Source organism: Panthera leo, chromosome B4 (assembly GCF_018350215.1).
Source record: "Panthera leo isolate Ple1 chromosome B4, P.leo_Ple1_pat1.1, whole genome shotgun sequence".
NCBI classification, from domain to species: Eukaryota; Metazoa; Chordata; class Mammalia; order Carnivora; family Felidae; genus Panthera; species Panthera leo.
In genome coordinates, this window is record NC_056685.1 from 45,609,813 (window position 1) to 45,624,988 (window position 15,176).

At 37.1% G+C, this 15,176-nt stretch overlaps 1 protein-coding gene across 1 annotated transcript in view; it reads right to left on the minus strand.

The window, feature by feature from the left end:
- LRP6 (LDL receptor related protein 6) overlaps window positions 1-15,176 on the minus strand; it is a 174,443-nt gene that overhangs the window by 4,897 nt on the left and 154,370 nt on the right. The window contains exons 17-22 of the mRNA XM_042945817.1: window positions 12,806-12,931; window positions 7,504-7,740; window positions 6,909-7,019; window positions 2,187-2,417; window positions 800-936; window positions 30-127 (exon numbers count right to left, since the gene is read on the minus strand). Coding sequence (XP_042801751.1) covers window positions 30-127; window positions 800-936; window positions 2,187-2,417; window positions 6,909-7,019; window positions 7,504-7,740; window positions 12,806-12,931 — 940 coding nt within the window. The remainder of the gene's footprint in view (window positions 1-29; window positions 128-799; window positions 937-2,186; window positions 2,418-6,908; window positions 7,020-7,503; window positions 7,741-12,805; window positions 12,932-15,176) is intronic.

Consider the following 15,176-nt stretch of genomic DNA (forward strand, 5'->3'; position numbering starts at 1 on the left):
CTTCTAATAAATACTTCCACTTATCTTACCTGTAGGACCTATGAGTGGAAGGACTATTTGAAGAATAACCAAATTCCATAGTGTAATGTGATCGCTCTGTGGCTGGGGATGGCGGAGGGTTCAAAATCTAAATGGAACAATAATTAAATTATTACAATAATTATTACAATAATAATAATGCCAGATAAAGACCATTAGACTTTCTTTACACTCTCTTCCTTCATCTGTTTGTATTCCTTTCCCTTACACAGTTAGCACAATCTTTCTTTCAAAGAACTGACCTCAAATAGTGCTTCAGGAGTGGGGCTCTCTACTCCTTAAGATACAATTTCATCATGGCTAAACAGTGCAAGGTAATAAGCAGAAAATCTATAATCTGTAAGTCACTGGTTTAAGTTCAGCACAATAGGGTTCTGATTTTTTAAAATTATAAACGTTTAGAGAAAAATCACTGACTTAGGAGAAATAACAGGCATGCTTCCTTTTTTGGGAGGTTACAGAATGAAGGTCATCCTAAGTCTCTCAGGAGATACTATTTAGTAGTTCTACTTTTACCCAAAATATGAAATTACTGTCTAGTGCCTTCAAATATGCTGGTTAATACACAGTAAACTTAAAGACTTTAAAAGTGCTTGCATGGTGGTGGCAAATCTTTCCTAGGAGCCTTATATGCCTAAATAGTATACTAAAAAACTTTCTAAGTTACCATCACTAAGCACTCACATTTAAAGAAGTTAAAAGTCTAGGATCCTATTTATCTTAGCATTCAAAGTGAAACAAAGGAAAACAGACTGCTTACTGCAGGGAAGTAAGTGCCTTTGGTGCTTGAAGAACTACTTGATGATGCTCCTGTGACATGAGCTCGGTCATAAGGGGGTCCACTGCTTCCCCCCATGATACTGAGGGAGCTGATCATTGATTTACCTCGAGACATTCCTAAAATGAAGGAGGATAAATACTGAAGATGATTAAGATCTATACAAATTATTTTTATGTATAAAATATTTTTATTTAATACTAGGATTACAAATACCAATAGCCAAATAGTTTGATTTTAAAACAATTTGTGCTCTCGTTTCCTAACAATAATTGAAAATGCTTAATGCAGAAGGGAAACAAATGTTCTCTAGAAGTGAACACTTCCACTGAGAGCTGGCCTAGAACAAGGCCAAGAATAGCTCCCATCCCTTCCCCCCAAGGATAGAAGCAGCACTCTTCAAAACAAGAAGTTTTCAACTTTAGAGGATTTGCAGAAGAAAAGGCCTATGGAGAGTGGAGGCTGTAAAGCAGGGTAGATTAAACAAGAGATTTGCTCAAAAGGAAACTAAATCCACTTTTAAGGGCATGAATACAAAGTATGGGAGATTTTTCATCTTTTTCATCTAATGTATGCAAATGTTGTTGGAATCACAACCACCAATGCCAGAATTCTATTTTTTCCCAAGTTACTTCCCATATTCCACTAACTGAAAATAGGTATAGCAAAATAAGGAATCATTATCATTAACAGTTTCAAAATCCTGTTTACTTAGAGTTACACCCAGAATAAGTTCTTATTTTCTGACAGCTTTTGCCCGGTAACTCCTTCTCCACATTCATTAAAATAATGGGGGGGGGGGGGGTCTTTTCACTATGGGCACCAGAAAGCACTACAAGAAAGCTGTACTTTGCTAGAGCAATATCGTCTACTCAAGTACACAGAATTTCTGGCTACTTGGCTATGCCAAAACAAACCTGCTATCAACCCAGCTATTTCCAAATCTTTGTTTGCTGAAAAGGAATCCTAATCTATTTTTTTGCACCTTCAATTCCTGTCCTCAGTGGTCCTGAGGTCTCCTAATAGTGCACCTAAAGGACTTGTGGTTTATGACGCTTTACCAAATGTCTAGCTTTCACTTTCAGTAGAGTACATCCAGAAATACAGTATATGTAGTGCATGCAGTAAATGCAATCAGTGTATATAAATGTGTATGTATTTGCTTTATATTTTTTGGACAATTTCTACTAAGATCTAAGATCTTCTGTATAAAGAGTGCTAAAAGTAAAATATTTATTCTTATAATTTTTTAAACCCAAAGGAGTCTAGTTTGAAACAGACTCTAGGCAGTATCTTGTTTCTATAAAGGAAATTTGGCAATGTTGCCAGGACCCAAGACTTGATTCCCAATGGATCAGTCTTAGCTCACCTGGAAGAGATCCTGACAAAGAACTTGGGTGTGGCACATAACCAAGGGGCACAGAAGCTGGTCCATGAACTACATAGTCATTAGTCATGGTTTCCCCATCTCCCTTCATACGTGGACACAACATTCTCTGGCAGATGAAGTATATGGTTCCAGACACAAAAATGGTGACAATTACTCCAATAACTGAACCAACTGTATTGGTGGCCTGTGGAGCTGGTTCCTCAGTTGGATCTAAAATGAGAATGCAGTACAGTTATATAATGGAGAAACAACTGCAGACTCAAAATAGTTATTATGAATACATGTACACCATGCCCTATGGGTATATAAATACCATTAGAAATCAAAATGAACTATCCTTAAGCAAAGATAGAAATAAAACAATACACTGAGAAGTATATCTGCAAACTGATAACAAAGATGTAAGTGAGTTATAGTTAATCATTAAGCTTTAATACAGAGACAGTTAAAATTTATCCTACTTTATTATTTTTTTTAATGTTTATTTATTTTTGACAGAGAGAGAGAGAAAGAGAGAGAGAGAGACAGACAGACAGAGCATGAGCGGGGGAGGGGCAGAGAGAGAGGGAGACAACGGAATCCGAAGCAGGCTCCAGGTTCTGAGCTGACAGCACAGAGCCCGACATGGGGCTCGAACTCACAGACCACGAGATCATGACCTGAGCCGAAGTCAGACGCTCAACTGACTGAGCCACCCAGGCGCCCCATCCTACCTTATTTTTTAAAATTATTTATTTATTTAAGTAATCTCTACACCCAACATGGGGCTCGAACTCCTGACCCCGAGATCAAGAGTTGCATGCTCCTCCAACTGAGCCAGCCAGGTGCCTCATCCTACTTCATTTTGAATATCATAAAATAACAGGGTTATTTTGAAATTTCAGAGAAAATTTTAGGGCCAAAAGGGATGTACCTAGAAAAGTCGTCAAATGTTTTAACTGGAATAACAAAGACGCCAACTCTGCACCAGCAAGGCACGAGCTCTGAGCCTGATTTTAGGTTTGAAAAGTGACATATAGGCCTGGTGAAGGGAGATGAGAAGCTAAAGATGAACATTAGCTCTCAGGCCCAATATGCTGGTACCTTCAGGGTAAGTCTAGTGAGGGCAAGAAACATAAGGTGTCTGGTACCTGAGTGCGGGACTTAGAAAGGTGAGAGCATGAGAGAACCAGAGGAAGACCCTGCCCGTGGCATTCACCTTCATCAGATCCCTGAGCTATCTAAGGCTTTAGAAGCAGGTGGCATCAATATTACAGGTAGAGGGAAATAGCAAAAGGCCTCATCAGATTTAGAGTATTACTCTTCTATTTAGAAGGAAATTCCTTCCATTCCGAATAGTCAGACTGTATCTCGCAACTGCAGATCTTTTAAAAAACCTTCCTTCTGCTTCATCTTACCTTAAATCTCCCACCCACAGAGTTAAATTCAGCCCCTAATAGATTAAATAAAAGAAATGAAAGAAAATGATATCATTAAATTACAAAATATGCAGGGGCTGTCAGTTACATATTTTGTCTGTGGACTCTGGGGTACAGATCCTCCCCAGTCCTTGTGAGCAGCCATCTATCGTACTCCCTTCCAGTGCCTTGGCATTGCTTTCTAAGGCCAAGCGTCAAGACAGAATAGTTTATATTCACTATCTCCAATGCTTAGTCTCTGGGTCACATCCTAACTCACTGAAATCAGGCTCCTATCCTCATCGCCACAGTGAAACTAGTCTGGCAAAGGTCAGAGTTCTCCTATTTGCCATTTTCACTAACTCTTCATCTTACTGACCTCTCTAAACATTCAATGCTGCTGGCTCTATGTTTTCTTCTCAAAAATGTCTAAACAGTATCCTTCCAAGATACCACTCTCTTAATTTTACTGTCTCTGATTCTTCTTTTTTCTGTTTCCTTTTGTTGGCTTCCTTCTCTTCTGTTGCCTCTTAGGTGCAGGTGCTTGCCAGACTTCCTTCTATCTTCTACTATTTTCCTCTTCTACGTAACTCTCCCTGAGAGACTTCATCTACTGCTTCAGCTTTAATTATCTTTAACAGTAGAGGCCAAATCTCTCTCCTGAGCTACAGACCCATACAATTGACAACTTCCTGAATAGCTTCAGTGGGATAAGCTCATCAGCAACTTTGAAGAGACCGGTCTACACTGCAGTCGTCTTCACCAATATCTGACATGTTTCCTAGATTCCAGGGGTAAAGCAGATCATAAATAAATGATGGCACCTGTGGCAAATCAAAAGCATTTAAATTAAACTTAAATTTTAAAAATTAATAAAAAAAACCTGTATCAGGCAAACATTACATCTGAGCCAAGATATGGAATGGTCCTTCAGTTTTCAGTCCCTGCTACATACTCTAGTTAATGACTCCAGCCACTCAGTGAGATACCCATGAGTTAACCTAAACTTATCAACTACATCCAAGTGGTTACAAAACGCTTTTTACTCTATTTCTGAGATAGCTCTGAACTCTATCCCTTCCTTTCCACCACCACTGCTCCTCTTGATTTAGATAATCATCTTCTGCCTAAACTACAATCGCCTCCTAAGAATTTTTAAATTATAGGCTCCAAGTAATTAGATGGTGAAAAAAATTTAGTGGGTTACAACAAGCATTTTAAAACAGAAAACTTCAGAATACATTCTACATAATATAGGTATATACTATCGCATGACTCGTTTACATGTACACCCCCATCTTTGTACTCCTCTTGAGGTGATCCAAAAAGTGTGAAAGCAACCAATGTGTCATTTAGCTGCCTCTAATCTTATATTGGCAATGCATCTGCTTTTACAGCTTTCACAATTACATAGCCATGCTGGTCCTTCACTTAAGTTTGTCAATGGCTGTTATTCTGGATGCTCTCTGGGCTTTTTAGAAGAAAAGCAGAGTCTTCTATGATCTCACCCTTACTGTATGTTCTTTTGCTGATATCCCTCCTCAAGACATAGCCTACATTTTGGCATCCCATTTACATGTACTTTCCCAGAGGTGCCTGTTTCACTCTGCTTTTGAATAGCATATTCTCTCTGCTTGGAATGCAATCTCTCCACTTATCTGTACAATTAACTCTATTCACTGATCAATACCCAATTTTAAGCACCATTTTTCTAAGATGTCTTCCTTGATGAACCCTGTTTTTATTCCTGAAGATCTGACCACTCGCTCTGTTGTGCTACCACTCGTACAGATCTCTACAACAGCACGTTTAGTATCATTTACCACACTCCTTAATCAACAGTATCTACTATGAACCAAGCTATATATTTTATATACATTAAGTTATTTAATTTTCTCACAACCACCAGGCTAAACATTATCTTCATTTTAAAGATAAAGAAACTAAAGTCTGACAATAAATAATTTGCTGGTAAGAGGTGGAGCCAGAATTCAAATCCATCTCTACTTGGCTTTAAAATCGCCATTTTTATGGTGCCTGGGTGGCTCAGTCAGTTAAGCGTCTATTGGTTTTAGCTCAGGTCATGATCTCACGGTTTCATGAGTTCGAGCCCCGCATTGGGCTCTACGCTGGCAGTGCAGAGTCTGCTCGGGAGTCTCTCTCTCACCATTGTTCTCTGCCTCTCCCCCACTCACGCTATCTCTCTCTCAAAATAAGTAAACTAAAAAATAACAATAAAATAAAATCACTATTCTTACTACAACCTCAACCATAAAAGACTCTGAGAGAGGGAGAGAGAGAATCCCAAGCAGGCTCTGTGTTGCCAGTATAGAGCCTGACGTGGGGCTTGAACTCATGAAACTGTGAGACCATGACCTGAGCCAAGATCAAGAGTTGGATGTTTAACCGACTGAGCCACCCAGGCAACCTATGAGTAAAGAGCTTTTAAATGAATTTTATCTAAATTTCATTAAACCAGTTTGACAGGGTAGATCTGATTTATGCTGAATTCCACTCAGAACTAAGTTTATCAATTTGGGATATATTTTATGTCAGGGCATGGTCAATAGTTATGAACCCTGAAGAAACTATGGGTTATGTACCCTAGAGTCTTTAGGCCTAGGGGTATAAGATGGCCTAAGTATCTTCAGGCTACATTTTAAGGAAGCTATTAAAGTCACTGAGAAACTGGTAGAAATATGTCTAGAAAAAAATGAGAGATGATAAACATCAGAAATGATGTTCAGAAACTCTCAAGCTTATGCCACCAACTGATTTCTACATATCTAAATCATTTGAGAATTTCCTAACTCTAGTTGTGGCAAAATAATACTTATTCTTCTCTGATGCTTTCCTAAATGTTTCTGTGAAGAGCTTTGTGCATAAGAAAACCACTGTCTTTAAGGAATTATTACAAGCAAAACATAAAAGATCTTGGTACAAATAACTAGCTTAACTTTAATGCTTATTTCTTAATAAGGAAATTCTAAGTGAAACACATCTTTTTTTTTTTTTTTAATTTTTTAACGTTTATTTATTTTTGAGAGAGAGACAGAGCATGAATGGGGGAAGGACAGAGAGAGAGGGAGACACAGAATCAGAAGCAGGCTCCAGGCTCTGAGCCATCAGCCCAGAGCCCGACGCGGGGCTCGAACTCACGGACCGCGAGATCGCGACCTGAGCTGAAGTCGGACGCTTAACCGACTGAGCCACCCAGGCGCCCCGTGAAACACATCTTTAAAGAAAAAAAGTATTTTAAAAAGTCTCCCAGAAGCGTAATATATAAGATTTTAGTCCTACTTACAACAATCCAGTTCATCTGATTTGTCACTGCAATCCACATTATGATCACATTTCTTATGTTTTCCAATGCACTGACCGTTGGAACAGCGGAATTGATCAATTAAACAAAGCACTGGGAAAAAAATGCAAACAATTTTCTTATTTTCACTATCATGTAAAGTGAAACTCTGCCAAGAGACAAAAAGTACTTTCTGGGTACAAATGAAAAACAAATTAGACTTTAAAATATAACTTAAAAATTATTCTCTAGAGATTTCCATTGGTAGAGAGAAAAAAGTGGAAAAAGAAATCCAGCAGGAAATTTCCTATTTTGCTCTACTCTGTAAAGAATTAAAGAATTCTATCTATGTGCATTTCTAGATACTAAAAAAGTTCTAGAGAATTTATTTGCTCATTTTTTACCACGTTAAAGGTTAGTAGTGCAAAGAGGAAAATGTGAAATTATTTTACATTGTAATCAATTAATCCACTACTTCAGAGCTCACTGGAAACAAGGACTACTTACCACTGAGCCAAAGCAATACTCTGAATTTCAAACAACTGAACATTAATGGGAAAAAAAGACTACACAGCCAGGCCCTAGGAAGTCTGGATACCTTCACAGTTCTTCTCATCTGACTTATCCTGGCAGTTTGCATCTCCGTTGCATCGGAGGGCACCATCGATACACTGCCCACTGGCACACTGGAACTGGGACTCCGAGCATACAGGGCAATTGAGCTCATCGCTGTGGTCTTCACATTCAGTAAACCCATCACACCGCCAAGCCACAGGGATACAGTCAATTTCTCCGGTGAAACAAGTAAACTGCTGAGGAGAACATGTTGGGGGTTCTTCAAATGACCAAGGGGGAGGGGAGTGACAAAAACACAACAGTCACACAAAGGTACAAACACACCTAGTGAAGCTCATTTAATATTAACATGCGCAAAACACTTTTTAATAAATAAAGTTTGTAAACTATCCCTACTAATCAGAGAAGAAGTACAATTTTTACACTACCACATTTAGATTCACTAACTTGCAAAAACTATAAGGCAGAAGTTTTCTCAAATTTTATAACTCAAGCAGGATTATTTGCAATCCATTATAATCTGACACATAATTTAGGAATAATCACTATAATCACCAACCTCTAAATATTTTAAAGTTAGGGAAAGCACTTTGAGTTGTAAACTCAACCCAAAATGGAACACCATTTTAATTTTAATTTAAAAGAACTGACAAATAAACTACAGTTATTTACACTTGGGTATTTGGCAGGAAGTTTTTAAAAAATGAACCAGTGAGCCTGTTACTTCAAGGAAAATAATGGCAAAATCATAACACTGTACTTTTGAAGCATATTGTAACAATGGAGCTTTCAACCAGAAATTATAATTTTGGACAATCTGTATCTAACATGGTAAGTTTGACAGATTCCCAGTACTTAAAAGTTTTTTTTTTCTTTTTTAATGTTTATTTTTGTGAGAGAGAAAAAGAAGAGAGAGGAGAGCGTGGGGGAGGGGCAGAGAGAGAGGGAGACAGAGGATCCAAAGCAGGCTCCACACTGACAGCAGAGTGCCCGAAGCGGGGCTCAAATCCACAAGCTGTGAAATCATGACTGGAGCTGAAGTCAGACACTTAGCTGACTGAGCCACCCAGGTGTCCCTAAAGTTTTTTCTAATGAGACTGGTAGTGAGATAAACATGGGGTTTTTGATATTGAATAATGAAATTCATCAAAATCTGAAGATCTGGGAATTTTTGGTTGGAATTCTAGTATTTCCAAATGACCACAGTGTAAGGTTACAAAATCAGGTCTGGGTAAAATATCCAATTAGAGGACAAAATAGACCAGTGGATTTTAATTTAAGAGAGTATGAAAGTTCATATGGTTTCAAATTCCACATTGCAACTAAATCTACAGTAAACTACCACTGGTCAATACCTGGTGTAGAATTCAAGATATATGTATAATTATTTTAAAAGACTATTATTATAGTTTTCTATTTTCCAACTACATTTCAGGCTAAATTTCCTCATATATTTCAACCCAAACTACATATTACAACAGATTGAATGCAGAAGTAGACATGAGAATCTGGCCTAACATTAAAAGAGATATACAAAAATGTAAAAACAATGCCACATTTCTCACTAAAATTAAATTACTTTGCTTCAGAAAATATTGTTATAAATTTTAAAAAATAATTTTTAAATATTTATGTATTTGAGAGAGAGAGAGAGTGCACGCTCACAAGTGGGGGAGGAGCAGAGAGGAGAGACAGAATCCCAAGCAGGCTCCACACCATCAGCGAAAGCCCGATGCCAGGCTTGAACTCACAAACTGTGAGATGACCTTACCCAAGATCAAGAGTGGGGCACTCAACCGAGTCACCCAAGGGCTCCAATATAGTTATAATTTTCTTAACAGGTTTAACTTTAGAACATGTAAGCGCTTATTATTATTATTTTTAACAAATTTTTTTAAAGTTCTTGGTTTTAAATTCTACTACAGTAAATATAGATAAACATAACCCATGCAAACACAAGCTGTTTGGGGCCCTTTTAATTTTTAAAAATGTAAAAGTTGCTAAGGCCACTTTGAGAATTGCCATTCAAGCCCAATTTCCTTGTTTTGCAAATAAGGAAACAGGCTCAGAGAGACTAAGTGACTGCCCAAGGTCATATAGCTTCCTACACAAAGGGATAATTAAAAATAAAAGATAGGACCAAAAGGACAGCCTCTCTAGTTTTAGCCCATTGCCTTTATATCCCAGGCTCCTGGACTTCATTTAAAACCTTCTCTCTTAGTAAATTCTCTAGATAATGTAACTTTGTTAATATCAGAAAACCTCTTATCTTTAAAGTAGAGAATACTGGGGCAGCGCCTGGGTGGCTCAGTCAGTTAAGGGCCTGACTCTTGGTTTTGGCTCAGGTCATGATCTCATGGCTTCATGGGTTTAAGCCCCACACTGGGCTCTGTGCTGGCAGCTGGGAGCCTGCTTGGGATTCCTTCTCTCCTCTCTCTCTGTCCCTCACCCACTCATGCTGTCTCTGTCTCTAAATAAATAGACAAACAAACAGACAAAAAAACTTTAGAGAACACTGCAAATTACAGGTGAACATTTTACATGGGGAATTTGAAGTATTATTTATAGAGGGAATTTGAGCCTATTTTGTATCCAGCACTATACTAGATCATGTGGAGAATAAAAATAGGTAAAATAGGGTCCATGTCCTTAAAGAGCTTATAATTTAATCTGGGGCTAGGAAGAGAAAGAGACTAATGAATATAAAACACAACATTACTCTGAACTGTATGTCAGGCAAACTGTGGTAACAAGAGTTACAATTCAGAGAAAGGGGGGCGGGGACAATAATGGCTAGTGAAGGTTTAAAGATCACGAGAAGACACTCCTTGAAAAATAAGACTTAGGACGGCATGCAAGAAGAGAACTACATCTTTGAAGTACCGCAAGTAAAGCCACAGAGGCAAAACAAAACAGAACAAAACAGAACATACAACAGTGGTCATCAAACTCTAAACAGCCAAACGAAAGTAAAGAGAGAAACGAAAGGAGACAGGTAAGATGAGCTCAAATGAAAACACATCTTGAGGGTCAGGAATTAAGATTCTGTGTTTCATTTACCTCCACTGTATAATCAATGTTAAATCTCACACACACACACACACACACACACACACACACACACACACACACTTTCTTAAAGATTTTAAGTAATCCCTACACTCACCATGGGACCTAAATTCACAACCCTGCGATCAAGAGTCACACCAACTGAGCCAGCCAGGCGCCCCCGCAAAAAAAGTTGTATACAAACACTGACTACGGTTTTATTCTTAAGAACAGAAAAAATGAAAACAATTAAAATGTCACTCAACATGAGAAAAAACTGTGGCATATTATCCAGTGAAACACCACTCAGCAATAAGAAGAAAAAAACTACTGATACATTCCACTATATGGTTGAATCTCAAAAATAATCTCAAAAATATTAACCAAGAGAATCAGACACAAAAAGAATACATACATCGTTATTCCTTACATAAAATGCAAGAACAGACAAATCTAAATTATGGGGATAAAAATCAGAATAGTGCTTACTTCTGGAAGAGAACCAGCTGGAAAAGGGCTCCAGGGGACTTTTCTTAATGACACACTGTATATCTTGAGTGTTGGTAACCCATTTGTTAAAATGCTTTATTAATGTAATACATGCATTTAAAAATTTTAATACATACATTGAAAATAATCACAAAATATGACGAAAAAAATCAAAGTTCTTTTAAAAGACATTTTCTTTAAAGAAAAATTTCTTTAATGTTTATTTTTGAGAGAGAGAGAGGGAGACAGAGTGTGAGCAGGGGAGGGGCAAAGAGCGAGGGAGACACAGAATCCGAAGCAGGCTCCAGGCTCAGAGCTGTCAGCACAGAGCTTGAGATGGGGCTTGAACCCATGAACCTTGAGGTCATGACCCGAGCCAAAGTTGGATGCTTAACCAACTGAGCCACCAAGGCGCCCCTAAAAGACATTTATTTTCTAAATCGAAGATGGTATATTTGACTCAATTTTATCTATGTTATCATTACATAAAGGTAAGCATTTCTAAGATTTGCCTTAGTAGAGTAATAATAATCTAGCACCTTGATATGGAAACATATCATTGCTCTTTTTTTTATTGTGGTAAAATATATGTAACAAAGTTTACTATTTTAACCATTTTAAAGTACGTGGTTCAATGACATTAAGTACATTCACATTATTGTGCAACACTTGTTATTCTGAGGGAAGACACTTCAAGAACCAGAGCTTAACTTTTACTGTGTACATATTTGATCTCCCCAACTAAACTGTATGCTCTATCTCAAAGATATTCAAATCTCCTGTAGTCTGAGCAGAGTGCCTCACAGGTGCTACTAAATACATGGTTATTTACTTATTTTTTAAGTAAAGTTAGAAGAATAAAATATTTTTATAACACCTTATCAACAACTTTTCTGAGTGTATAAACCAATCTTTGTTTACAGAAACATGTATTTAAGTAGTTGTTGTCATAGCAGAAAACACCATTAAAACTTTTTTTTCTACTTGAGCCAAATTTTGGCTACATTTTTACATGAGCTTATGGTCATAATGTTTAACAGCTGTATAAACTCAGTTATTTAACCTAATTTTCCTATCATTAGAAATTAGATTGCTTTCAGATTCCTGCCACTGTAGAGAAAGAACAGTCTTTTTCTTTCAGTTGAATTAATTTAGAATTATCCGCAAGAAGATTATTTCTGAATCAAGGGAATGAATATTACTATGGTATTTAATGTTACCACAATATGCTTTAACAAGGGAATGTACCAATTTGTTAATGCTCTCATGAATGACTGAACGAATTTCACTACAACATTATTGTAGTGATATCTTAAAAAAATTTTTTTGCTAGGTAAATAAGTAAAAACAATAGGGAACTACCAATAGATTTGAATAAAAGAATATTCTTTTCACTGGATACATTCCCAGCAATGATACCTAAACTTGGTAGAATCTAGAATTCAGTAGATGGAGATTATAGGAGGTAGAATTAATTCATTTCGTTACTCTCTGGGGTGAAAAAAGCTACTTTATTATTAGGAAATACAGTCATTCACAAGATGAGTTCCCCTCCCCTCAAAAGGGCACTTCCTCCTTAGTCCCAAGATTAGGTTACACTTATTACCTGTCATGATGGATTCACTCTCCGAATAACCCAGAAGGCTAGGATGACGCAGATGAATGGAATAAAAGTGACTAATCAAGTTAGGAGAAAGAGCAATTTCACTGACAATTCACAGAATGCTAGACAGTTATGGAACATGTTAAGTGGCACTTGGCCTTGCACAAGAAAGTAACGTATTTACCTCCACATGATAGCTCATCCTGAAGCAGAACCAAGTGCATGGGGCAAGAGCACCTTGTAGTACCATCTCCTTTTACAAGACAAATATGTGAACAGCCACCATTATCCTGAGCACAAGGGTGCTGTCCTGAAAAAAAGAGAAAAGAAAAGAGAAAAAGGGAAAGGGAGGGAGGCAAGGAGGGAGGGAAGAGGAAAAGAGAGAAAGGAAAGTAAGGGAGGGAGGGAGGGAAGGAGGGAGGAAGGAAAGGAAGACAGTTCAGTCAAAATCTATTTATGAACTGCCAAGAAAACCAAATGTAAAATTACCTCAGATTTTAATTTCACTAGCAGTATAATTCCTCACCCTAATCCCTACAAAAAATTGCAAGAAAATGAGAGCAATTTTAAAATGCAAAATACTTGTATTTAACCACTGTCTTTAAATATTTGTATCTAAAATAAATTTGATTATTGAAACTAAAAACATTGTTAGGGAGAATGCAGAAACCTGGGTTTTTCTATTTAAAATATAAAAAGTCTTCTAAAGATTTTAACTCAGAAATTCTACCTTTATAAAAGATGATTTTACTTAAAAACTGTATTCTTTTAATGAAATATAGAAATAATAAAATACAGAAAATTAGAGTTGTTATATTAAAGAAACGTAAGTTCACATGGATTGCAACCACTCAGAGACAATAAAAACTATTTGCTTGATCAACTGCAAAAGGTAACTTGCAATGTTACAAATGTTTAATTTCCTTATATTTAGGTTAAATTAAACTAATACAAAGTTAAGCAACTTTTCAAAGTCTGTCTCACAAATTGTATTTAATAGAGTTGCTTTCAATTTTCTACTTAGCCTGTGTTAAAAGTAACTTGACATCTGTCATCAGGATACCAGCATCTAAAGTAGCCACCCATTTATCTTCTGCCTTCTCAATAACACATCACCCCGCTTTCAGTGTGTGTTGATGAGATTGAAAGTCAGCTATCTATAAATGCGAAGATGTGCTATACTATATAGATGTCTCAAGAGAGACATCAGTCATACTGTGTACTAAAATGCACAACCTACATAGCACAAACTTTATTCCATGACACATTTGATAAAAATCTCACTCTCTTTAATGTTATTAGAAATTGGAAAAAAAGGGTTTTGCAATTATAAAACCATATTTAAATGTTGATTATAAAAAAAACATTCCCCCTAAAATTCTGAAAATCTCCATTGAGATTTTCTGCAACAAAATAATCATTTGTCAACTGAATAAACAGCTTAGAAATTATTGCCTTTTTTATTTATTTTTAAAATTTTTTTTTAATGTTTATTTATTTTTGAGAGAGAGACAGAATGCAAGTGGGTTAGGGGCAGAGAGAGAGGGAGACACAGAATCTGGGTTCCAGGCTCTGTCTGAGCTGTCAGCACAGAGCCTGACGCGGGGCTCGAACTCACAAGCTGGAGATCATGACCTGAGCGGAAGTCAGATGCTCAACTGACTGAGCCACCCAGGCGCCCCTATTGCCTTTTAAAAAAATGTTTATTTTTGAGAGAAAGCGTGAGTGGGGAAGGTGCAAAGAGACGGGGACAGAGGATCCAAAGTGGGCTCTGGCTAATAGCAGAGAGCCCGATGCAGGGCTTGAACTCACAAACTGTGAGATCATGACCTGAGCCAAAGTTGGACACTCAGCCGACTGAGCCACCCAGGCACCACGAAATCATTGCCTTATTTCTATTAAGTGTTCAGCATTAAGTCACATGTCATAACTTAGAATGACAACAATTCTAATTCTCAAATACCCTGAACTTCTAAAAGTTCAGGAACAGTGACAACATAATGAAGACCTGAACAAGCAAAGGTGCTCTCCTTCTGCTATTCTCCTCTCATACTCCAGTTTGATTTGAAAGCATTGTGCTGAGAAGTTAAGGAGTTTCAATAACTCTCTCTTTTAATATTTCATTTAACATTAGCATTCCTGGTACAATCACATAAAACCCAGAGTAGTGATTGCTATGAGGGGTCTTTTGATACTAATAAGAAATTAGGGCAAGATGATGAGCCATATTAAAAAGTTTCCAGTAGGATTAAAAAAAAAAATTATGGGTACTTTTCTAAGCTGACAACTGAAAAATTTACGCAGGAGGAAAAAACAAACACTTGTTAATCACAGTCTTCTCTAAGTTTATTTCAAAAACTTTTGAAAATAATTTTCAGTTTGTTTTTGCTTCATAAGGTTATTCCAAGATAACTATATTCATCATTATATAATTTTTGTTTTAATTCAAACTATGGGGGCACAGGGAACAAAAGAAATATATACTTTATACCAGTATTCTTCAAGGGGCTTAAGGTGAGAAAGAAGGCATGCAAAGAAGAGTCTGCTGTATCTGG